At 52.9% G+C, this 26,093-nt stretch overlaps 2 protein-coding genes across 2 annotated transcripts; one reads left to right on the top strand and one right to left on the bottom strand.

The window, feature by feature from the left end:
* Window positions 1-1,552: 1,552 nt before the first annotated feature.
* TRIM72 (tripartite motif containing 72) lies at window positions 1,553-20,005 on the bottom strand. Its single transcript, XM_049698827.1, has 7 exons — window positions 12,501-20,005; window positions 11,662-12,058; window positions 8,882-8,977; window positions 8,563-8,793; window positions 7,723-7,745; window positions 6,709-6,827; window positions 1,553-5,795 (listed from the first exon to the last, which is right to left on the bottom strand). Exons 2-7 carry the CDS (start codon window positions 12,049-12,051, stop codon window positions 5,218-5,220), a joined length of 1,437 nt encoding a protein of 478 aa, XP_049554784.1. The 5' UTR covers window positions 12,052-12,058; window positions 12,501-20,005; the 3' UTR covers window positions 1,553-5,217.
* A 12-nt stretch (window positions 20,006-20,017) lies between these two features.
* Window positions 20,018-21,340, top strand: PYCARD (PYD and CARD domain containing). The gene is made up of 3 exons (XM_004268724.4): window positions 20,018-20,347; window positions 20,575-20,631; window positions 20,990-21,340. Exons 1-3 carry the CDS (start codon window positions 20,074-20,076, stop codon window positions 21,244-21,246), a joined length of 588 nt encoding a protein of 195 aa, XP_004268772.1. The 5' UTR covers window positions 20,018-20,073; the 3' UTR covers window positions 21,247-21,340.
* The last annotated feature ends 4,753 nt before the right edge of the window (window positions 21,341-26,093 follow it).

The raw sequence follows: 26,093 nt of genomic DNA, 5'->3' as shown, positions 1-26,093 counted from the left end.
CATACGGTATTTGTCTTTCTCTTTCTGACTTACTTTAGGAGAACCTGACACATGTCACCTGGGCTTGGAGACCTACATGGACTTGGAGACTGACGCTGGCTTCCCATCTGGAGGACTGTAAAGGAGGGACAGAGTATACAGGAGCAGCCCAAGATGGTGAGGCAAGGAGAGAGATAGGATCACGCCCTTATCTTTAGGTAAGAAGCCCTAGGCCAAGTGAATGCGGACAAAAGTAACTGGGCTCAAGGTGTGATAGGTCCCTGCCTGGGGCAGCCGCCCACCTGCCTTGGCAAAGGGACCCAGGAGTAGTGTAACCACTGCAGGTGTGTGGCGCAGGGACGCAGGGCAGGAGCTGAGGGGTTGTCACAGGAGGGCCCGAGATTGTCTGCCTACATCACCTCTGAAGAACCCAACAACACCTCCCATGAAAGCAGCAGTATTTGGATGCCCGTCATGACAGGGGTCCCAGATTAGAGCCACCACCAATCATATGTCACTCTGCCTCTTTTTCCTCTAAGTAACCTGAACCTTGAAGGAGCCAGCAGAGCAGGGGTGGGGAGGGTTTGGGGGAAGGAAGGGGATTGAGAGGAGAGTGAAAAACTCGATCCCCACCCCCTTTTCCACTGAAGTGGAAAGTGGTGGCTTTAAACTGACAGTGATGTTGAAATTTTGAATTATGCTGGACTGGGCATTCTCATACCCGAAAATGACATCAGAATGACTGTTCTGATAGCTGAGAATGACCCAAAAGCTATACAGTCCTCCAGAGCATGGCTGAACCCAATGATAAAAGATAGTTTCCTGATGTAATCCTTCAAGTCCAACAGCTTTGAAGTTTTAACCACTTCATGTCCATGTAATCCTTCCACTCCACCACTTTTTCTTCAAGTCCACAATTTTATGGTGACACCATTAAAATTTTTAAGATGCTCATGCTGGGACTCAGAAACTCTACCACTCAGTACCTACCCTAGAGAAGAAACCCTTGCACATGTGCACACAGAGGCACACCCACAGATGTTAACTGCAGCACTGTTTGTAATAACAAAGGTTAGAAACAAATACCAACCAATCAGGGAATGATAAAGTAAGCTATGACACATTCACACAGTGGAGTACTACACCGCAATGAAAAAGGAGAAGGTACATTCTATATAGTAACATGGACAGATCTCCTGTCTGTATGACTGAATTGAAAAAAGGATGTTGCAGAATATGTAGAATAGTATGTCATACTCATATAGAGTACGACATCACTTATACAGAAAGAAAAACACTGTATTATATATCAATATTATCTGTGGGACACATATATGTACAGAAAATCCTGGAAAACTACTCACCAAACTGACAACGGGGATCATTTCTGATGAGGAAGGAAGAGAAGAAATTAGGATTTGAAAGCATGGGCAGAGAACTTTCCCCTTGTAAAATATTATTAAGTATATTCATGTATTATTTATATTTTTTTTAATTTTTAAAATAATTTTAAGAACTCATATCCTTGAGGGTCTGAAAGTCTAGATCCAAACAGCCAGCACCAGGGCAAAACTTTGTGGACATCTCTTGTTTAATCTCAAAAATCTGCGCAAATTCTGTACTCCATAATGTTTCTTTTGATACAAACATGATGTTTTCAATGTTTACCTATTGGTTGAATAACACAACTTTCCCACCACCACCGCCATTATCAAGAAAAAGAAGAAGGATCTTGGCGTAAAGGTGAGGCTCCAGGACATACCATGCACCTGTGGTACATCCTTCAGGGTCAGACCATCATGTTCCCAGGGATACTCGAACCCCGGGAAAGAGGCAACCGAGCCTGGCAGCCTAGTGAGATGCTAGTTGTCGTGAGGCCTAGGGTTATGAGGATAAATGAAATATTGAATACAAAGTTATTGACACAAAACAAGCTCTCAATAAATGTTTTTGCCCGCAGTTTAGCATGACCGTTTGTTCTTGGACACACAGAAGTCAGGAGGCACAGCAAACCGCTCTGCAGCCAGTTGCAATGGGTTCCCAAAGTGTCCACAAAGGGGGAAATATTAATACTAAAAGAAGAGATTCTGATCCTTTGCTGGAGGGATCCACATCTCTGTTCCCATTTCCCCTTCCTCCAGCCCCAGGGAGATCCTGACTGAACCAGGTGACCTCCATCCAACAAGGATCACGCAGAGTTTCCCACACACTCGTCCCATCACAACTGCCTTTGGCTCAGGGACTCCATCTCTCACTCAGTCAGCCATGGGGAAGGTCACCGGGTCATTTCTCTCAATGCACACAGCCAAGCCAGGCTGACTTTACACACAAAGAACCTGTGAAGGCTGTGAAAAGGAAGTTTCCCACTGTAATTCCAACAAAAGAAAATTGCCCGCTGTAACTCCAACTCAGTGGAGCAAATGTCTGAGGGCAGCCGCTGAGAGCCATGAGACCTGTCCCCGCAGTCTGCCCCCTCAAGCAAGGCAGGGACACCCATGGCCCCTCACGGGGGCAGCTCTCTGGAGGAGTCCCCACAACAGTCAAGGACACATCCACCCAACCTTCTCTCTCTCCTTCACTCGGGGTCAGACGGGCATCACAATCTGACGGCCCCATTTTCTCTCTCACAGGCGCCTTCCCTCAGAAAAAAATCCTTGCACATTTAATCCTGTCTTGGCATCTGTGTCTCAGAGTACCCATTTCCTAGAAAAGGGCTGGAGGCTCTTGGGCCCAAGAGCCTCCAGCCCTCCCCAGGCACCCATGATGGGGATTCAGTGCAGTGGTTGCACATTGTACAGAGGTGCTGGGATCAAGAGAAGCTAACAAATGTGTTTCTGGAGAAACTTGTAGGATGAATGGGGGAAGGAAAAGCCATTCCTTGTGGAGACTTGCATAATATGGGGTGTACAGGGACCCCAAGAGTTCAGTAGGGCCAGAGTATAGGCGTATGTGTACACGAGGCACAAGATGAGGCTGGAGGGGGGATTCCCTGTCCAGCGGTTAGGACTCCACTTTCACTGCCGAGGGCTCGGGTTCAATCCCTGGTCAGGGAACTAAGATCGCACAAGCCGAGCGGCACGCGCGGGCAGCCAGGCCAAAGACTGGGGGCTTCTTCCTGCAGGAAACTAGGAGTCCTTGAAAGTTTTGAGCAACTGAATCACATGACCACAGTTGGGTTTTTAAAAAGATTTGATGGATCAAGACTGAAGGCTGGACTGGCCATGAGAGGATACTGCCTAGCAATAGGTCATTCATCTCTTCACACAGATTCAATGAGGAAGGAGTCGGAATATAATCGCGTTTATTCATGCTGCTGGATTCGACAACCAAAGAATCCCTTTACTTTATGGTTTTATTTTCTAGCATGAAAGAGCTTCTCAAATGAATCCTCTCTTCTGTGTCCCAGAGCCAGGGCCCAAGAGGCCCTCCTCTGTGAGACGCAGCCAGGAGTGCACCCCCAGCCAGGTCTTGAGGCCTTTCTTATCCTGCCCACCTTCCTCTCCCCCCACCCCCAGAAAATCCCCACAGTTGCCAGGGGGCCCCAGGCCTTTTCACACAGCAGCAGCAGGCCCACTGGTGACAATGCATGGCTGCAGGCCTTCACCCTCCCTTAGGATGAGAGAGGCAGCAGCCACCTGTCCCACCTGCCTGAGTCCCCAAAAACCTCTCCCTCCAGGAAAGAGGGACTCCCACTCTTGGCTTCAGTGGTTACTCCAAAACCCAAGAAACAGGGCTTTGAGTTAAAAAAAAAAAAAAAAAGTTGGCTTTTGAGGAGGCAACTGCGGGGTGGGGGATGTGATGAGGTGGGAGCTTCTATCCTCCAGGGCCCAGGGCAGGGCTAGCTTCAGGCTCTTTCTCTTTGTTGGCAACTTGGGGAATTTCTTCCATGTCCTAGACACTCAGTAAACATATTCCAGAGACAAAGGGCAAAAAATTGGGGGTCAGTTTATTCACCCAGCACAGGCTCTGGTGGGTTTTTTTTTTTTAATTAATTAATTTATTTGTTTGTTTTTACTTTTGGCTGCTTTGGGTCTTCGTTGCTGAGCGCGGGCTTTCTCTAGTTGCAGCGAGCAGGGGCTACTCTACATTGCGGTGCGTGGGCTTCTCATTGCAGTGGCTTCTCTTGTGGCAGAGCACAGGCTCTAGGCGCGCGGACTCAGTAGTTGTGGCACACAGGCTTAGTTGCTCCGTGGCATGTGGGATCTTCCCGGACCAGGGTTCGAACCCGTGTCCCCTGCATTGGCAGGTGGATTCTTAACCACTGTTAATGGCTTCCACAGGGAAGCCCTGTGGCAGTTTTTAAACAGCTGTTGCATGGAGGAATATGTTTTGGGTTTTCCATGCCTCATAGCTGATAGCTATGTGATAACTGACTCTCTATAACAGAGAGCTGACTGAACAGAAGGAGGGCTAGCTAAGTCAGCAATGCTTCAGGTGTGATCCTGCTTGTGACCTGTAGCATCAGTGCCCCCTGTGGACTTGTTAGAAAGGCACATTTTTGACCTGCCCTGGCGTACTGAACCAGAACTCTTAGGTGCTTTGAAAAGGTGATATTGATGCATGCTCCAGTTGGGGAATCACCAAGTGGAAGGCCTCTTGCTACAGTGAGTCTGGACCCTGGCAGTGGAGGCCCCCAAGGGGGAGCGGAGTGTGAGGCTGCAGGGGCTCCTTACTCTACATCAGGGCTCCCCAACCCCCAGGGCCACAGACCAGTGGCAGTCTGTGGCCCGTTAGGAACCGGGGCCGCACAGCAGGAGGTGGGCTGCACGCAAGCCAGCCGCAGCTTCATCTGCGCTCCCCATCGTTGGCATTACCGCCTGAACCATCCCCCACACCCCCGCCCCCAACCCCCATCCGTGGAAAAATTGTCTTCCACAAAACCGGTCCCTGGTGCCAAAAAGGTTGCGGACCGCTGCTCTACAGAGTTCTCCAGCTCCTCCCCGCAATTCTCCCCAAGCCCCCTGACCCTTCCCCAATCTGTTTCTTCCCAGAACCCTTGGGCTTTCCTGGTTCCCCAAGTGGAGTTCCCCCACTGACCTGACTTCAGATCTCCCTTTCCCACCACCACCCCAACCCCTGGCTGGCAGTCCCCTGTTCATGCCAACCCCAAAGTTCTCAGAACGCTTGGAGTCCCCGGTCCCCAACCCCCTCCGCCCTGCCTTCAAGCCCGGCAACCCGACCCGTCTCTCCTTCCAGGCCGGCAGGGCCCCGCACCCCTCCCCAAACCCGGCGAGTGGCTCAGGCCTCGCCACCGCCGTCGGGCCCCACGAGCAGCAGCGGCTGAGTGTTCTTGCCCTTGTCGTGCCAGCACACGTCGAAGAAGGGGTACACAGGCCCGGGCAGGCGCTCGTGGAAGGCGAAGAGCAGCTCGAGTGCGTCGGGGTCGCTGGCGTCGTAGAAGGAGAGGACGCCATCGCAGAAGCTCAGGTAGATCCCGATGCGCGTCGGCCGCCTCTCGGGGGTGCGCAGGGCGCGGGGCTCCTTAGCCTCGACATGAGCCTCCAGGATCTTGCCTTCACGCAGCCCGAGCAGCCAGAGCCCCTGCGAGGGCACCGCTTGCAGCCGGCCGCGGCGACCGGCCTGGGCCGAGATCACGCCCAGCGCCCAGCGCGGCTTGTCGCCCACCTCCACCTCCCAGTAGTGCTCGCCCTCGGAGAGCAGCTGGTGCGCCACTACCGCCACGGCCTTGTCGAACTGGCGCGGGTCCTCTCCGGCCGGCGGCGCCTTCTGCTCCGAGCACTCCACACGGCGGCCCGAGGCACACAGCACCAGGCTTGGGTGGGCCGTGCTCGGGTCAAAGGTCAGCTCCTGCAGCGCTGCCACGGGAGGGAGGAGGGTCAGGCCCTGCGGGTGTGGCTCCCGCGAGCCTTCTGCCCACCCACCTGTGGGCCAGCTTCCTCTCCTCTAATCCTCCCGGCATCTCTGGGAAGTGAGCCCCTCTCTGCTTACTGGTGGGGGCCAAAGACCACACCTCTCAGGCCTTCAGATTGTTCAGCTGTAAAACGAGGCCATAACTGCCTCCTTCCAGGGTTGTGGGCAGGAGTAAGTTGATACAAGGCATGTCACTCGCCGTCTAAGGCCCCAGAGCAGGAGATGGTCAGGAAGCCCGGTCCTAGGCAAGTCCCTACCTCACCCCACTGTGTGACCTCAGCCTTGATCCAGTCTCTGGGCCTTAGTCTTCTCTTGGATAAAATGGAGGTCCCTCCATTCCCACAAGTGAGGGCTGCACCAGCCTTGTGTACGTGTCCTGGAGCCTGGAGCCTGCAGCACCCCAATGTGCTTTAGCTATTGGGGAGAGGAGGCTGAGCCCTTGGGCCTCCCCAGCCACAGGCCAGAGTCAGTGTCTGACCACAGGATTCCATCTCTGCAAGTCCTCAGCCCCCAGTTAGCAAGGATCATCATCTCCACTGGCCAACAGGGGCAGGGACGGGCCAAGGATCGCGCAGGGCTCAAACCCGGGCCCCAGCCTCCCCTGCTGCCGGCAGCAACATCCTTTCAGTAAGCAGTGTCCTCACCATGTCAGTCACCCACCTGAAAACCCCATGCCCTCTCAGATCCCTCTCTGAGCACAGGTTATGAAGGTGCAGGGAAACCCCAAGGGAAAGGGGCAGTGGGCCCTTCTTGGATGACCTCCCCAGCTGGAATTGGGAGGCCTCTCTGCATGTGGCCGGAGCCTCCCATCAACCACACAGTTACAAACGCAAACCCAGAGCGAGACCCTCCCAGTACCTGGCATCAGAGCTCGGAACATCTTCCTCCACACCTGGAATTTGAAGTCATCTGAGATGACGGGCAGCTGGATGTCCAGACGGGCAGGTGATGGTGACTCTGCCAGGATCTTCTGCAGCCTGGTGGGGGGGGGGGGGGAGGTGTGTGCGAAGGGACTTCCTGGAGGAGGCACGGGATTGGGGGAGGGCAAGCGGGAGTACCCAGAAGAGAGGAGGATGCGTGCTACGGTGGAGTTCCAGGGTCCCCCCCACACCAGCCCCACCACATCACATCCTGGCTTAAAACACCTCTGTTGGTGTTTCAGTTGGGGAAGATGAAAAAGTTGTGGAGATGGATGGCGGTGATGGTTACACAACAACATGAATGTACTTAATGCCACTGAACTTAAAATGTACACTAAAAAAAATGGTTAAAATGGCAAATTCCCTGGTGGTTCGGTGGTTAGGATTCTGTGCTTTCACTGCCGATCCCTGGTCAGGAAACTAAGATCTCACAAGCCGCGCCAAAAACAAAAAAAAGGTTAAAATGGTAAATTTTATGTTATGAATATTTTACTAGAATTTTTTTAAAGCCTTCTGTTAGGATAAGGTCCAGCTCCTCCGCCCTTCACAGTTGGGCCCCTCCTGCCTCACCAGCTTCATCTTCCCTCCCTCTTAGCGGTTTGCACTGCTGTTCCCTCTGCCTGCAATGCTCTTCCACCAACTCTTTAACCTAGCCAACTCCTGTTCACTCCTTCAGCATCCAACTCTACAATGCACACCTCCGGAAAACCTGCCCTGGCCACCCCCTCCCCTCCACGGCAGCACTGAGTGATTCCTGTGTGCTGTGTCCCTGTCTGTCTCCAGGACCAGTCTGGGAGGTCCCTGAGGAGAAGGACGGGTTGGGTTCTTTTCTACATCCACACAAAGTGCAGGGGAATCGCAGTGGACTGAATGCGAGTAGAGGGTGAGCCAGCCAGTGTCCCTGGCAGACAAGGGCAAAGTGGGAAAGGGGGCAGGGCCAGGCTGATCTCACCTGCTGGTCACCAGGCAGTATTTCTGGAAAGAGAGAAAAAGAGAATGGAGCTGAGCAGGCAGTGGGGACACTGGGGACTCCTGAGGGTGGGGTGGACCACAGAAATGCTAAGTGTGGGACCAGGAAGAATCAGAGAAGACAAAAGAAACCTAGAATTCAAGGTCGCCCTTAGCCTTTTACCTCTGTGTGAATTAGAAAAAAGTACCCTCCTGGGACTTCCCTGGTGTCCCAGTGGTTAAGAATCCGCCTGCCAATGCAGGGGACACGGGTTCAAGCCCTGGTCCGGGAAGATCCCACATGCCACGGGGCACCTAAGCCCGTGCGCCACAACCACTAAGCCTGAGCTCTAGAGCCTGCGAGCCACAACTACTGAGCCCGCATGCCTAGAGCAACAAGAGAAGCAACTGCAATGAGAAGGCCGCGCACCATAACGAACAGTAGCCCCCGCTCGCCACAAGTAGAGAAAGCCTGCGTGCAGCAACGAAGACCCAACCCAGCCAAAAATAAAATAAATACAAATAATTTTTTTAATTTAAAAAATGAATAAAGTACCCCCTTCCTCAAGAAACTAATTCCACCTGGTAAAAAAATTGTCCTAATAAATATGCAGACCTACAATATCTATGATATGAATGGTGCCCACTTAGATATAGTGTCCTTGTGCAGTGCCCAACTTAAACAACCATAATGGCCATCTTGGGGTGCACCCCTCCTCAGTGTGTGACACTGGCTCTCCCCTGCCCCTCTCTGGACCTCAGGGTCCCTGCCTGACAATGGAATGAGGTCTCTGAGACCTGAACCCTGGCTGAGGGGCAGAGAGGAAAGCCACCCAGTGCTCACCATGAGGAACTCAGTCTGTGGCTTGTCTGCCACCTCCTCCAGCACCTTCTCCATCTGCCGCAGCTGCTCCAGGTAAGAGTTCAGGCTCCCCAGCTCCCGCCGCAAGGCCACCCCTGCCTCACCCCGTACACGTTCAGCTTCGCGGTCCAAGGAGCCCTCCAGTGCAGCCAGGAACAACCGCATCTTGCCCAGCTGCTCTCCCACGGCCCCCCGGAACTGACGCACTGTCTCCTGTGGGGACAGACAGACAAAAACATTTGGCCGGGAACCCCCAGCCTAAACCCCCAGTCCCCGGGCTCTGCTGTGCGGAGCCCCTCACCTCCACCTCCACCAGCTGATGCTCCAGCACAGCCACACTCTTCTCCTTCCGCATACATGCCTCCTGCAGCTGCAGCTTCTGCTGTGGGAGCTGCGTCTGGGGGGTAAGACATAAAGAAGTGATGTTGCTGCCCACCTCCCCCACTTAACCTGCTCCCTCTGGCTCAGCCTCAGCGCCAGCTTCTCTACCAGCCAGACTGGCATCTTACCATACACGCTCGCTGGTCTCAAGCCCTTGCCGGTACTGGTTCTGAGGTCTAGAATGCTTCACCCTCCTGTGGTCTGGCTAGGTAAGTCCTCCCTAGCCTTGCCTTCCTTCCCTGATTCCATCCCCTCCGCAGACAGCCCCCCAGCACAGGTCTCTGTGAGGATGATAATCACAAATGTGGTTTGGTCTCCTCCACTGGAGGGGCAGGGGCTTTGCACACAGCAGGTTTCAGTGGTGAGCAGAGGATGTGAAAAGAAGAAATGCAGCCTCCTCCTATTCCTGGCCTTCACCCTATACTTAAAAGCAGAACCTTAGCAAAACGCCCTAATCAGCCTCCCTGCACACCGGTGCGCTCTTGGGGTAGACATTTTAATAAAAATGTCTTCTGCATGAATGAACCAAACATATCTGTGGGTCAGCTCCTACCCTAGGTCTGTCAGTTTGTGATTCCTGAAATGCAGGTGTAGGGGAGTTCCTATACCTCCAGCCAAAGTCACTGTTTGCTGGGAGGTGCACGGCCCTGGAATCAGACCCATGGCCCTGGAATCAGCCATGCCTCCATGGCTTCCAACCTCAGTTTGGTCTTCTGCAGAATGGGAACAGTCATCCCCACCTCACCTCTGGTTGTGACAAATTGGCAGCCTCCTTCCCACCTCCCCCTAAAGGAAGCTGGGAGACCCTCTAAGCACTGTTTGCTGATGAATCCCCACTGGAATTGTACCATGGGCTCCCGTGGCCAGCCGCCAGGTCAGTCTCCTGCCCCAGACATCCTGCAGGGCCACAGCCCTGCCTGCTGCAGGACAGGGTGGGCCTGGTGGCTCTCAGCCATCCGAGGTTCATGGGCAGAAGGGCTGAGCCATGGGGACCAAGCACAATGCCACCCTAGAAGCTGGGGGCTGCACAGAGACTTTCGGAACATCCCGCAGTGAGGAGGCGTGGGGAGCAGTGCTCCACGACGTGGCGTGTGGTGGATCTTACCGACAGGCTTGTCTCCTACTCCGAGGCGTGCAGGAGGAGGCAGCACGGCTTCAGGGGGGTGTGAGTGTCCCCCTCACCCGGCAGATCCCATTCAACCATACTTGGGTCTGGCACATGGTCTCGACCCAGCCCCTCTTCCTCCCCAAGGACCCAGGTGTTCAGTCCCACCCCAGGCTTCCTGCCCCGCTCCTCCTTCAGGCTCCTTCCAGGGATCCCCATTTCAGACCTCCAGCCAGCCCCTCTCTGCAGCTTAGGGTTGGGCTGGTACAGACCCTGGCAGACTGTATCCCACCCCACCTGCCCCCTGGAGGCTCCTGGGCTGCCTGCTGCCCTGTCCCATTTCACAGACTCTGTTCTCTCTTCACAGATAAAGATGGATAAGGATGGGAGTTCTGTGGTTATCAGCAGAGGTGAGCCTGGGCAGGGAGGGCTCCTGGGTGGAGGAGGCTCCTGCACTGGGTTAGGGACCACCAGCCAGCACCGAGCTGGACTGTGCTAGGCTGAAGCCGGAGGTACAGTGAAGTTGGGCCCCTGGGAGAGAATGGGGCCCTCGAATACCAGCCTCAGGGCGGGATCTACCCCCTCTAGGAGTCTGGAGGCCAAGGAGAAGTGCATTGCAACGCTGATGTTTGTGGGCAAAGATTACCCCCCACTCCCCCACCCACCCCCCCAAACAGCAGCGCGAGAAGACGCTGGCAGTTTCTGCACCGCGGAGACAGCGACGGAGCACCGCTCCACGCCTCCAGACCCCGCCTCCTCCCGCCCCTGCACCTGTCGTTTATTCTTCCAACGACCCTATAAATGCTTCATGACAGACCTCCTCGGGCCTGTGTATACCTAAACCCTCCCGTAGCTGCATGCGTGTGATTTGCCATACGTATGACAGCTGAGCCAGCGTGTGCCTGTGTCCCCATTTGCCAATGTCTGGGTGTCTTTGCTGGGCTTCCATGGAGATCGCCAACCTCGGGGCGCACAACTGTGTGTGGGCTCTGGAAGCGTTCGGAACTTCCAGCTCCAATCACAATAACAGCCTGGACTTGGGTCTCGGTGCCAACCTGGGCCTGTGCACAGAGATGCGTACCCAGGCGTGCCTTGGCCTCCCGGGTCCCCTTGGATTAGGCCACATCTGATGACGGTCAGGCCCGCACAAGCTCTGCTGCTCCAGGGGCGCAGGGGGGCCACCCCGCCCAGCACCACGCCCCCCCCCGGCCAGCCCCGCCCCTCTTACCCGGGCCTGTGCCCAGCAGCAGAGCCTGCGCGCCTGGGCCGCGGGCACCGACTCAGTCCTCGCTCAGCCCCCGGCTCCGCAGACTCCGCCCTACGGCTGAGTCCCCCGCATCTCCGGCGCGCTCCAGCTGGCGCGCCTATCCCGCCGAGGTCGGTCTCCGAGTGCCTCTTCAAGGCTCGGGTCTCCGCCAAGCTCCGCCTTGAGCTCATCAGCACCCCCATTCGCTAGCCGCCCCGCCCTGCCCGCGTACCTGGCAACTCCATGCGCCCCGGGCCCTGAAGCTCAAGAGGCCCGATCGGCCCGGCCCCGACCCGTCCAACAACCCCATCCGCCCCCGCCCCCCACCGGAGGCCGCCCGGCCCCGCACCTTGAGGCGCGCATGGGCTTCGGCGGCGGGCAGCAGGCGGTGGCCGCGATGCGAACCGAGCGAGGCGCACACGCCGCACACGAGCACGCGGTCCTGCTCGCAGTAGATGCTCAGCGGGTCTAGGTGCTCTTCGCAGTGGCCCTGCGGCACCTGCGCCAGCCCCTCCACCAGGCGCGCCAGCTGCAGGTTGGTGCTGAGCGCCTGCGGCCGCGTGGGTGCCTGGCAGCTCGGGCAGAGCACCGTGCCGTCCGCGGCCGGCTCCCCTGCCACGCGGCCCAGGCAGGCGCGGCAGAAGCTGTGGCCGCACTCGGCTGTCACGGGCGCGTCGAACAGCTGCAGGCACAGCGGGCAGGACAGCTCCTGGTGCAGGAGGCCGGGTGCAGCCGACATTGCGGGCCTGGGTAAGGAGGTGTCGGTCAGGGAGGCTCAGCGGAGCCACAATCCCGGGCCAGCCCCAGCCCCAGGCCGGGTTGGCAGCCCCGCAGGGAGGAGCCCCAGCCTATAGAAGCCTCTCATCTCAAACAGGAAGGGACTCTGGTACCGGCCAAGGGAGGGAAGGGGACTCCCTCTCAGTCCCAAAGGCAGCCTCAACTGCGGTTCTCAGCCCCGGCCCCCCAAATAGCCCCTATCAGGGACCCGGTCTCAATCCCAGTTCCTAAACACGAGGCTGGGTTGCAAACACGGTCTTACCCACTGTCCTTCCCCCGACTTAGCCCCAGGCCTCAGCCCCAACCCCAGATTCTCCAGCGCCCCTCCCCCCTCCCCTCCTCTCACCTCTCCAGGGCCCGCAGCCCTCCCCTCCCCCATATCCCCAGGCCGGCAGGACCCGCAGGACTCACAGGTCTGGTTGGAGATCTTGGACAAAGAGAGACTTGCAAGAGGCCCAGTCAAGGTCAGGCCTAACTGTGGGTGGGTCAGATCTGTGTCTGAAGACAGGTGAGAAGGAAGCACCGAGCTCAGACCGAGGACAAGGGACACCACGGAAGATGGGCCCGCATTGAATAGCAGACAGACCCTCCCAGACTGACCTCTGGCCCCAGGACTATATTTAGCTGCCCTGCCCATCCCCTTCCATCACTTCTGGAAACCGTTCTAAAAGTGAGGACTGAGCTGTCAGCGGACAAGCATCACATGTCAAGGCCACCTGTCCTGGCCCATCCCACTGTCCTCTCCCCTGCCCAGCCTGGAGCCAGAGCTCAGAGCCAGCAGAGACAGGGCCTCTCATACCACGGAAAAGACAGAAACATGATTGAAGGGAGTCTCCTCTTTCTCCCTCACCCCAGCCTCCGCACTCTCCAGCCTCCCCCGTTCCCTGCCTGTGGCCCCCTCCCCAGCTTGTCACCCACTTATTCCCCAGGCTTAAGGCTCTCCAAAGTCACACCGGCAGTATTATTTCCACATGCGGGAGAATAGAACCTCCCCCAACCCTGAAAGTTTTTATTCCTGCAGGGCTGAGGGGAGAGCCTTTTCCCTGTTGGTGTCTCCAAGTGCTCAGCACAAGCTGTGGGGCAAAGTGGGCCTCCCTAAGTGCTTGGAAAATGAATGATAGAGGGACAGCTGAATAAATGAATGAACTAGATCCAGAGCCTGCAGCCGAGAGCCTCAAGGCTTATCCTTCAAATCTCAATTTAAAAACCAAAGTCCTAGGGGCTTCCCTGGTGGCGCAGTGGTTGAGAGTCCGCCTGCCGATGCAGGGGACACAGGTTTGTGCCCCGGTCCGGGAAGATCCCACATGCCACGGAGCGGCTGGGCCCGTGAGCCATGGCCGCTGAGCCTGCGCGTCCGGAGCCTGTGCTCCGCAACAGGAGAGGCCACAACAGTGAGAGGCCCACATACCGCAAAAAAAAAAAAAAAAAAAACACCAAAGTCCTCACACCCTAGTCATCACTCACCTCTCCCTCTGCTCACTCCCGCCTCGGCCTTTGCATTTCTCTCCCCTCTGCCTGGAACACTCTTTCAAACCCCAGTTATTTCGTGGCTGCCTCCCCCTCCTCCCTCAGATCTTTACCCCATGTCACTTTTTCAGTGGGGCTTTTCCTACCTCCCTGATTTTAAATCTCACATCTCCCTTCCCCTTTTTATTTTTCTCCATAACATTTATCATGATCTGACACATGATATATTTTACTTGTTGGTTTCTTGTCTGTCTCCTCCTACCAGAATATAAATTTTGTTCACTGCTCATCTCCAACTTTGAACAAAGTCTGTGGCACACAGCAGGTGCTCAGTAAATACTTAGTGAATGAATAAATACAGAGACTCACTCTGTCCTCCACTGGCCTCTCAGCCTTTTCCTGGATTTGTTCATTTCTCCCTCGACCACTCTCCGTCTCTGTTAGTCTGAGCTTCGACAAGAGCCAGGTCAATTGTCCCATGAGAGTAGCCAGACACCCCGTACGTGAGAATCAAGGAAGAATTATTTTCCCTGCTTATAAAGGAGAAGGAAGCAGCTGTCCCCCTTCCCTCCTTAAAAGTCTTTTTTTTTGGCCACGCCTTGCAACATGAGGAATCTTAGCTCCTGACCAGGAATCGAACCCATGGCCCCTGCAATGGAAGTGTGGAGTCTTAACCACTGGACCACCAGGGAAGCCCCCCTTAAAGATCTTCTTACTCCAACTTTTTGGCAAGTAAACAAATCTCCCCAGGAGTCAGATAGCTCCTAGCACACCTCTGCTTTTATGACTTGTCTGAGTTCTGGGGCTCATTCCTTCTTGAACCGTTGAAGTTCTTGCATGTTTCATGCTGGCCCGCTGAGGGAGCTGCTCCAGGCTCCCTGGCACCTTGGGGTCTTAACCTAGGAACTTTGTTCGGGCTGTAATGATTTGGGCCTCTCGGGAAGAGATAAGTGAGGTTTTATCATTCTTTTGGATTAGAGCAATTAATCCTGGTTATATGAAGGATTCTGGTTATATGAAGAGTCTCAGGAAGATAGGGCTTTTTACCGGAACCCTGAGAAATCCAGAGAAGTTCCACTTCCCCAAACAGGAGGCAGGTGGGGATGAGAGCACATCTGGAGCTGGTCTCTGAAACCACTAGCCACTTCATTTCGGTTCAAAAAGTCAACATCCTGAATATAGATCTCACCTGGAGTTTCCACCCCTACCAGGCTAGGGCTGAAGGTTTTGGTCACTAGGAGTGGGTGCCCAGGAAAGGGAGGTGACACTCAACTCAATCCCTTTCTGTAGATTGGCCAGATCTGACCTCTGACCTATGAAAGGGACATAGATCATCTACAGCAGGGTGGGGGACAAGAAGGGGCCCAAAACCATGTCCAGGGGAGGAGGAGATGAGGACTAGTATTGCTGAGGCCCAGAACTCAGAGGGGGCAGATTTCAGCTTGTCCTAAGGGAGAGCTTCCCAACGGCTGGAGTGATAAGTGCCATGAGAGGTGAGAACTCCTTGTATTAGATAAATGCAAAGAGAAGCCAGAAATCCCCCGATCGGGGCCCCTGCAGATGCAGGATCTGAATGCTGGTGTCACAAACTCATGCTGGGTGTCCCCAGAAAGATCACCTACCCTTTTGGGCTGCAGCACCTTCAGCTACAATATAAGGATAAGTAGGATAATAATACCATCCCTGTAGGGTTGTTATGAGGATGAAACTAGATAATATACTAAATAAACAGCAAGGACAGCATGCTGGCACCCAAGGACTTCGGAAGCAGTGACTGCCACCACTAGGCTCAGATCTTGACTGCTCTTTCCTCATCGTGTGACCTTGATCAACCTGATTTTCTCATCTGGAAAATGGGGATCATGTCAGGATTATTATCGAGACTATTGGATCGTTAGGAAGATTCAACAAGCTAATTCATAGAAAGCTTTTACAACAATGCCAGGCCCGTAGAAAATGTTCAATAAATGTTGATATTGATATTATTACTACTAATTGTTCCAACGAGCCTTCCCTACAGCCCTGTAAGGTCAATAACATCATCCCCACTTCACAGATTTGGAAACTGAAGAATGTTAAGAAACTTTAACAATGACAAAAGCACCTACTCTGTGCCAGGCCTGTTCCAAGCACTTCACAATTCTCAATCCATTTATAGTCTCATAACCTCATTTATAACCTCATAACAACCCCATCATTTTCCCTATCTTAACAGGAAGCCATGAGGCATAAAGAGATTAAATGACTTGCCCAATGTCCTGGCAGTCTATGGTCTTCTGACCCCAGGAGGTGCAATCTGGCTCCAGCAATCAGTTACTTTTGTTGAGGGGTAGAGGTGTCGGATCACACCCAGGAAGCATCTTACCACCAACAACTGGTCTGGCCTAGTCCAGGGGGCAAGAAGGTGGGCCCGAGGGGAGACCCGGAGGTTCTTTCCTACCAGGAATCAAAGCTCAGAACTCGGAGTACTTCCCCCAGAAAAGGGGGGCCCAGGGAGAAGGGATTACCACAGCTTCCCAGAGAGTTGCCCAGGGCTCCTATTCCCCACCTCTGCAGGGGGAAACCGCCTTGCAGTCTCCAAGAACCAGCTGGCTCTGAGTCTACCTCCCTAGGGTACCCTAGAGAAGCCACTGTCCTTCTCAGAGCATTCATTTCCTATGCGCTGGCGAGTGCAGACCCCGGAAAAGGGCTGTGACCACCCTGAGTCACACAGCTAAGAGGTAGAGGGTCTGGGAATCAAACCTGAGTGGGTCTGATACCCCTCATCTCCTGTTTTTCCCACTATTCCACAGTCTTCTGAATGTGCTTTGTAAGTTTCTTGAGCATTCTGCCAAGAGGAGGAAGTTAATGTTATCATTCCTAGTATTGCAACATGTGCCCTCCTAAGGGTGTATTCGGACAGTCTGGAGGAGGCATACATTTCCATATACATTATCTCTCCAAGCAATTTGTCAATTTCTGAAGCCAGAGAGTGGGACTTTGAGGACGTAGGTTGGAATTTGGGCCCAGGAGTCAGGTGGCTCCGTCTGTATTTCCTCATGTACTACCAGTGCAGTCTTCCAGAGGAATTTTTGAAAACTTCAGTTTCCTCCTCTGTGAGGTAGGATAGACACACTTACCTCATGGGGTTGTTGGGAGAATTAAGTGAGATTATGCATGTTAAGTGCTTAACACAGTGCCTGGAACAGTAAATTTGAAAAATGGAAGCTGTCATTACTATTATTAGTCTCCCACATCACTTATCATGAGGTTGGGCATCTAGTAGGTTCTTAGGACATCTTTTTTCTAATTTGTAAATTTTTACTTTTTATTGAAGTATAGTTGATTTACAATGTTTCAGGTGTACAGCAAAGCGATTCAGTTATACATGTGTGTGTGTATATATATATTCTTTTTCCAATTCTTTTCCATTATAGGTATTACAAGATACTGAATATAGTTCCCTGTGCTATACAGTAGGTCCTTGTTGTTTATCTATTTTATATATAGTTGATACATCTTTTTAGAATCAAATAGATTCTCCTTCTCAGTTGAGAGTCTACAGTGGGCTCAATAGAGCATGTCCACCTGACAAGGTGTCACTTGTGCTCTCTGACCTCCAGCCTGAAATCACTGCAGGAGTGAGGCTTCCACTGCTAGTAGAGGATGCTCCTGCACTTCCAGCCCCTTGTCCCTTGGCTCCCTGTGACATCACACCAAAGTGCTAGCGTGTGCTCTGAGGCATGTCAGGCGAAAAATCACAGCCGGATCTTCTGTGTCTCAGTATGAATGTGTGTGAGCAGGAATGAGACTGAGTCAGGTGCCAGGGGCCAAGCTGGGTCCAAGAGGAAGGGCCCTGGGTGGTGATAAGCAGGAACAAGGGAAGGGGCACCGTGCCACACCACGACACACATCCTCAGCTCTCCTGCTTCCAGGAAGCCAGGTGTGAGGAGGAGACCTCCTAGTCATGACACACACTCCCCAGTGTGCAATTTCCTGCAGCCCCAAAAGTTCCATTGAGATGTGTTACATTGGTTTTACGTAAAGCCAAGGCCACCCCATCCAAACAAGAATTCAAGAGATGCAGTAAAATGGCCACATGTATGGCCAAGGCGATCCCTGCTCTTTTGGGGAGGTGCGGTTTGAATCAGGCAATCGCTTTTTAAATTCCATGGATCAAACACCCACAGCTTCTAAGATTCCAACAAATGTGAAAAGAGCAGGTTTCTATGATTCTAGATTCTAGGATTCTTTTGTCATTTCATGAAAGCTTATCAAGGCTGGAGCTGTGCCAAGCCCTGTGCTGGGTGCTGTGGACCTGAAAGGGTCCTCAGTCTGGTGAGGAAAGCAGAGTGACCAGACACACTGTGTGGTAAACACTGTGAGAAAGGCATCATAGGGGCATCCAGCCGACATGGCCAAGGAATAATTCATTTTGCACAGAGGACAGTAAAGCCAACTGGTAAGAGTAGACAGCGGCCAGACTCAGAAGCTAACGGCCAGACTCAGAAGCTAACCAGACAACCTGCATGATCCCTCAGCTATATGACCTTGGGCAAGTCCTTCAACCTCTCTGAGCCTCAATCTTCTCACTTGTACAACAGGGCTACTATTCCCTATCCCAAAGGGACTGTTGTAAGGGTTAGAAATAACGCATGTGAAGGATCACAGCCTACACATAGGGGCTCAGTTTTTCTATTTCTTAGAAAAAGTGACTCCTGATGCATGTTGGAGGACAGGCAGGAACTCATCAAGCAGACCAGGAGGGAAGAGAGGCCAAGCAGAGAGCAGGTGCTGCACGTGCAGAGGTACAGAGGCTCACAGGGTAGAAGGTGCTGCCGAGGAAGCTGGCAAGGGACTTAAAGGCCAAGCCAAGGAGCTTAGACTTGATTCTGGGGGCACTGAGGGGTCATAGGAGGTTTTCAAGCAGGGGAGGGACAGCGTCAATGTGTGGGCTAGGAAGATGTAGCCTTCTGGCCACAGTGCACAAAATGACATGGAGATTCTGCAAGGACGAAGACCAGTGAAGAGGCACAATAATGAACAGCCATGAGCCAGGGAACACTAGCCGCTGGGCCACAAGTGCCACCCATGGTAAGGATGTTGGCACATAGTACTACCCAGCCTGTGTGGGGCAACACACACACGGATGGGGAGCAGGGCCCTGCCACTCTGCTGGAAGCTTTTGGAACACATGTTGCAGGTAACACAGCCTCAGTCATTCCTTCATCCAGCAAATCTTCACTGAGTACCTACTATGTCCCAGGCACTCTTGATGCTGGAGATTCAGCAATGAACCAGACAAGGTCCCTGCCCTCATAGAGCTCATGTTTTAGTGGGGAGGTGGGTGCCTAAACATACTCACAGTTACAATTTAGTCACAATTGCTGTAAGAGCTACAAATCAGTAGCAAGTGTTTTGAACTGGAAGGATTCTAAACCTGGTCTCCCAGAGGAAGTAGCATTTAACTTAAGACCTAAAGTCTTGAGAGTTTGTCAGGCAAAGAGTGAGGGAAGAGAGCTCCAGGTTGAGCGAATAGCACGTGCAAAGGCTTGGAGAAGCAAAGGAGCCTGGCACATTTGAAGAACTGAGAGGCCAGTGTGGTTGGAACTCAGAGATGGAGTGTGGTCAGGGTGTGGTGCAAGACAAGGCTGGCGAGGTGCACAGGGGCAGACCAGCAGGGCCTTCCCAGCCATGTTAAGGGCAAATTAAGGATTCTGGGCACAGCTTGGCCTCCAACACCAACCCACGCCATCCCACTCCAACCTACACCAACCCAAGCCACCTTTCATCTGCTCTTCTGGGTCAAGCCCCCTGACCCCAGAATAGCTCTCTTCCCATGACCTTCCCTCCAGTCAAGAATTTTCTCAACCATTCCAAGTGTCTCTTGTCATCACTTCCCAAGAAATTCAGTTCCTGGGGGACCAAATCCTGGCTCTCCCATGAAGCATTTGGCAAGGTTTCAGGCACCATCAGGTAGCCCATGTTATGCTGGAATATTTACTAAGTGAATGAGTGTTATTATCCCCATTTCATGGATAAGGAAACTGAGGCTTGGAGAGAGAAAGCACACAGTCATCTACCCGTGGAATTTGGGGAGCTACGTGGCTGTTAGGATTCCATGATTCTGATCCTATGACAGGGAGAGAGGATGCTAAGGTTTAAGGAAACATGGAGATTTCAGGGTTCCAAAATTCCACGATTCTAAGCCTTAGTGCTCCAATAAACCAGGTTCCTGATCTGTGCTACCTAGTCCAAGCCTGGAGAGGCAGGCACCACCCACGAGCCCTTTTCCACCGGGTCTCCTGGGTCCCACCTCTTAGACCAGCCAAAGGATGCAATCTGGGCGCCCCCCGGTGGCCAGGAGAGAAAGGGAAGGAACGCGGTAGTCAGGAGCCTAACACCCAAGGGCAAAGCTCTGAGGCACGGACAGGAGTGAAGGCGGGGAATTCCAGGCCCCGCCCCAGAGCAGACTTCCTGCTTGGCAGACTGCCTGAGCGAGCTGAAGCGGCGGCTGCGGCAGGGGACCCCAGGAGCCATGGGGTGCACGCGTGATGCCATCCTGGATGCGCTGGAAAACCTGACCGCTGACGAGTTCAAGAAGTTCAAGATGAAGCTGCTTTCAGTGCCGCTGCGCGAAGGCTACGGACGCATCCCACGGGGGACTCTGCTGCCCATGGACGCTGTGGACCTCACCGACAAGCTCGTCAGCTACTATCTGGAGGCGTACAGTGCCGAGCTCACGGTATTCGTGCTGTGCAACATCGGCATGCAGGAGGTGGCGGAGCAGCTGCAGGAGACCTTGCGCAAGGGTGAGTGCGCCCCCTCCACACAGGGCCAGACCAGTATCCCCTCTACACCCTCCTCCCAACCCAAAAGTTCGCCTCTCCTGGAGCTTCCGCTTCCTGTTTCTCCTACCCTTTAATAAAATCCTCCTGCTGGGGAGGCTTCCCGCGCTTGGTACTGACCTTGGCTTCCGGACCAAGAGACCCCCGAACCCAGAAACACTTGGGAGACACCACTTAACATTTTCTTACAGGCCCCGGAACCACGCCAGCCGGGATCAAGGCCCCTCCCCAGACAGCAGCCAAGCCAGGTAAAGCCTTCAACGCCCAACCTCACCTAGCTGGGCACCTCACCAGCCCCGCCCCACCGTACCCCTGCACAGCCTCTTGTCCCAAGGCCAGGAGCACCCAAAGAGCACAAAGCTAGGCCAACCCTTCCCACCCACCTACTCACACACCTCCTGGGGCTGAGCCTGGCTGGGAGGAAAAAGGGAGACAAAGTTAAACTCATCCCACTATAGGTAGAGTCCTGGTGGCATGCCCACCTTGAACCCCACCGCTTAGGGTTGCATTCAGGGCAATTTCTAAAGAAAGCCTAGTGTTCAAGAGGGACAGGCTCCAGCACCCACCCTGGTCCCAGCTCATCCCCTCTCCTCCCTCCCGCCCCAGCACTGCACTTTGTGGAGCAGCATCGGGCGGCCCTCATTGCGCGGGTCACAGACGTGGATGGGGTGCTGGATGCCCTGTACGGGAAGGTCCTGACAGAGGACCAGTACCAGGCAGTGCGGGCGGAGTGCACCAATTCTAACAAGATGAGGAAGCTCTTCAGCTTTGCTCCAGCCTGGAACCTGACCTGCAAGAATCTGCTCCTCCAGGCCCTGAGGGACACCCAGCCCTACCTGGTGGTCGACCTGGAGCAGAGCTGAGGCATCTTCCCCAGCAGCGGTCCCACAGACAACCCCTGGCAGTTCCAGCCATCTTACCTGGAGTCTGATTTTTTAATATACATATGAAAATCCAGCTTGTATTTGGTGTGTCTTCCTACTTCCAGCCTGGAAACTCATGCAGAGCTACATATCCAAGCGCCGCAGTGACTCAGATGAAGCTCTAGCCTCCGCCTGTTCCTGGGGCAGCAGGCTCCCCAAACACTTCATCCTTCCTGCCTCAGTCACCAAGGAATGGTCCCTCACTCACCATTTGGTGGCTCCCTTAATGCCACCCCACAGGGTCTGCCCCTGAGACCTGTGAACACAGGTTAGTCTTGTGGCCAAGGTCTAAAAATTAGAATAGAAATATGTACAAAGGGCCTGGAACTGTGGGGGGCCAGACTTGACGTGCATTTAGAAGCAGACTTGTCTGCCAAGCTTCTCTTTCGCTTTTTCATAGGAAAAAAAATTGCAAAATGAGAGCAATTTTCAGGGGAAGTGACAAGAGTACCATCTAAGCAGGAAAGAGCACAAGCCACCGAGTGTCCCTAGGGCTCCTTCTGGCACGGACACCAGCAGGCGTCACTCCTCCCTCTGCTCCTTCCCACCCGCTCCAAGAGGTTATAGGTTACACTCTGCCCAGAAAACATGCCAATCACAAAAGCAACTTCAGGAAATGAGTTCTAGTAGCTGTTCCCTCTCTCGATGAAATTATGCCCACAAAAGAAAACAGGAGTATTTATTTCCACAAAACACTTAGGGAGCCTTTCCAGAGGCTGTTACGGAACCAGATTCTAGGACCACATCCTGAGTACACTTTGCACCCAAATTCTTTCTGGCCTGCAAGGGGGTAGATGCAAAGCAACAGGCAGGCCCCAAGGAGGCCAGATATCCTATCCTTGGGAGTCAGATCATCAGACTCGGCGATCCAGATATGAGGGTACAAAGTGTGCCGTTCACAACGACAGACCAGCACAGAATGGAAAAGCTGTATGAAGGCTTCACTTGGAACACCCTCCCTAGACACAAGAATTGACAGATGCAGTGTTTATCCCCCTCCCCCCACCCCACACAGTTAACACTTCCCTATTCTGATGACCAGATCACCAGAGCAACAGGAGAAAACAAGTTGTTTACTGCAGGAGGAAGCTACCAAAAAGCTAAACTAATGACCACTGTCAAGGCTACAGTGACATGGGACTGCTCCTAATGCCATTTAGGACTCCAGGAGGAAAGCTGAGCTTCCGCAAAAGTGGGAATCAGCCCGAACACTCAGGATTCCGTGGGCTTATCTTCTTTGGCCAAATACCCCATAAAATAAGTGATGCTCCCCATTCTACTCTCAGCCCTTTTCTACCAAGTCTTCTTAAATCTTATAAACCAAGCCTCATTCAATCCCTGAGATGTGTTTGCTCACTTATGTTCTGAAGGACCTTGCCATTTCCCAAACTGAAGTTGTCTTCCTTTTACTATCCCTGTATCTCGACATATGGCAACAGCAGCAGCCTAACCAGAAAACAAGAAACACCAGCATGTTCCATAAAGTTTAGTCAGTCTTCCAACTTACATCCAAACACCTTCCTTTTCAACTTCACTGCCCCCCTCTGGCGTATGCCTTCATGTCTTACCACAACAGGCCTCCTGATCTCCCTGCTTCTCGTCAACCACCTTAAAGGGCCTGAGTACTGAAAACTGATGATGGAAATGGACTCCCTTCTAACACTAGCATACCTAAGCCCCGCTTCCAACCTGACCCTGAATAACCCCATCCAACCTCTCCTACCTTCCTCTTCACATACCACCAGATCTCAACACTACTTATACACCCTGCCCTACCGCACGCTGATCCCGACTCTGGATACCTTGAAACCCACCTGTCCTAGCATGCCCGGAGAGGGCCTTCCTCTGGGCTCCAGTGGCATTTTCACCTAGGTTCCCTGTGGTAGAGCAAACCATATTGTCACATCTACTTTCACACAGGACTCTCCCATTAGATCCCCACAAAAAGACATCTTTTCAACCTCTGTACAGTGCCTTGCATGTGAAAAATACTAACATCAGTTACTGTGTATGTCTACTGTCCTAACAGAGGATTTTTTTTTTACACTTCATAGGAACCTAATGCTTCTCATGATATGGAGCCATAACACTTCCTTGCACAGCAGATGCTCAAACAGAGCAGCTACAAAAACTAGTGCAAGCCTGAGGCAAAAGACACAGTTCTAAGAAACAGCTCCCCGAAGTTGAAAGACTTCTTGGGGGCTTTCTTTTTCCTTTTTATTTGGTGGGGGAGGCGGGGAGAAGGGTGAGGCTCAGAGTTCTACCAGCCTCAGCATATTGGTTAAGGACACACTTCTGCAGCCAAAGGACAGATTCAAATCCCTGCTCTACCTCACTCACCAGTTATGAGACTTAAGGCCAGTTTGTACCTCAGCATCCCATCTATAAAGTAGGGATAACAGGACACAGCTCATCACCTAAAATCAACTGGCCCACAGTGAGCACACACTGGTGTCAACAGTGATCTCCAGGATGTTTCTGCTCCTAGCTGCTCAATGGCTTAGGCTCCTCAGTCTGAAACAATCAACATTTTCTGCTCAAACCTCTAAGCATCACAAGACTGGAAAAAAAAAAAAGCAGATCAACAAGTAATGTCCACTGGGCCTGTGCTAATAAGAACAAAAACCCACATCCAGGACCCAGCCTTCCACGAGTGACCTTTTTCTTAGCTCCTGGCTTAAACTGTCTACATGAACAGTTCTGTACAAAACTTGAGTTCCCCTTTCCAGACATGACGGGGGGAATTAGCAGAAAAGGAGTCTCTGCAGAACTTCAGAGCATCGCCAGAGGTGGCAGCACCCCACCAGGACCTACACACTGAGTTAGAACCGACGTGCTAACCACATTGCCAAGCGATTCAGGTACGTATTCAACTTACACGCTGCTATAGAGAGAATGTGGCTCTGCCACCTCAGTCAGCCTGTGACAGGTTTGCAGAAGCCGCCTCACAGAGGGATGTGCCTTGTCACTCAGGGAAAGACTATACAGGATGGGCCCATTTCCCCTCAAATTCTGGTTTAAGAGGGGAGGAAAAAAAAAAAAACAGCCATCAAGCTAAATCTGACAGGTTCGTACCTCAAGCAGGCTGCAGTGAGGCCCTAAGGATCCTGCACGGAACAGCTACAAGGAATCAGTGCAATTGTGCAACGCTGCCACCCTGAGGTGCGCATGCAGAATGCTACCTGGAAAGCCTGGTTCCTGCCTCCCTTCAGTTTCTTCTTCCCATACCCACCCCACCCTCCTTGGCATTCTCTACCGGCAATGGCCTAAAGCTCAGTTCCCCACTACACACAAGGAATCCCCTATCTTCGACCGCGTAGTCCAAGCTCCCTTCCTGTCTCCAATCCCCACACTGGTGGCTCTCAATTATCCTTCATGTTAAAGGAGCCCTTCATGCTAGCACTACAACCCCAAGACAATCCAAGGAGCTGAGAGAGCACAATCCATCCACAGAGCACTATTTCCAGACCCAAACTCCTCTGACATACTTCTGTTCCTCCCTCAAAAATATTTAGGAATTTTAGGGCTTCCCTGGTGGCGCAGTGGTTGAGAGTCCGCCTGCCGATGCAGGGTACACAGGTTCGTGCCCCGGTCCGGGAAGGTCCCACACGCCGCAGAGCGGCTGGGCCCGTGCGCCATGGCCGCTGAGCCTGCGCGTCCGGAGCCTGTGCTCCGCAACGGGAGAGGCCACAACAGTGAGAGGCCCACGTACCGCAAAAAAAAAAATTTAGGAATTTTAAATTCAATGGTCTCTTAAAACTCTAACTGCTAACACCATAGGATTGAGGGCCAAACAATTTCTACAAGCCCAAAAGTCAAACCTGCTGGCAAGATCCACTTGACACTACTTCCTCATTTCTTAATACCCCCAGCACCAGGAAGATTACCGTCTGCATGGGGAGCTGAACAAGATAATTTTTGTGGAAACCTAAGTCTGAATTATTTCAAAATAAAATTTAAAGATGAAAGGAAAGAGACTAAGTATTGAGGGCCCAAAGGCAAAAAAGGGAGTCTGAGTTCTGAAAAGACTGGAGAGGAATGGCTGCAGATGGGACCTCACACTGAGCTGAGCCTCTCACAGACTAGTAGAGGGAGTGAGACCTGGTTACAAAACCCCTGGTGGAAGACTGACAGGAGACTGGAAGTGGGAAGCAACATGCCTAAATAAAGATGTTAATGTGTTGAGTCTCACAGGAGCTGGACCCAGCAATGACTTAACCTCAGCCCTATATCCAAGTTACTGAAATCCAGCATGTGATGGGGAAAAGGTGAAAAGCCTGAGAACTAAACCAGTGGAAACAAACAGACCCGCAGCACACTTCTCCCCACCACAACCTACCCTCCTCACTTCTCCCTAGTCAGCCTGTCCCAATTCAAAAAGCCAGGCGCCTAAGTGCTTCCAGACTGCAGGCCATTTTCCATAATTCAGTAATAATGTATTCTTTAGATCTCTAAGGACTAGCCTAAGATCCTCATCAGAGAAATATGACTGGCTATTACTGGCCTAGTGCTTACAAGGGAATGCAGCCAAGAGCAGAGGGCCCGAAGTCCAACCCCCTTGAGGTCTCACTCCTATTTTCTCGCCAATGGATAAGCTGGCACCAGAACCAACAACATTCCCTCTGTTGCTAGTTCTGTCGTCATCCATTCTTTTCTCCTGGAAAAGGACTCCAAACTGGATCTACCCACTAGACACTTGAGACTCTATTTTCTTTTACTTAAGAGCAAAACCAATCACTGAAGCCCTTTAAAGGACAAAAACTAAATACTAACAGTCCCAGTCAGTA

Source organism: Orcinus orca, chromosome 16 (genome assembly GCF_937001465.1).
Source record: "Orcinus orca chromosome 16, mOrcOrc1.1, whole genome shotgun sequence".
In the NCBI taxonomy this organism is placed as follows: Eukaryota; Metazoa; Chordata; class Mammalia; order Artiodactyla; family Delphinidae; genus Orcinus; species Orcinus orca.
This window is presented reverse-complemented; position numbering and strand designations above follow the sequence as displayed.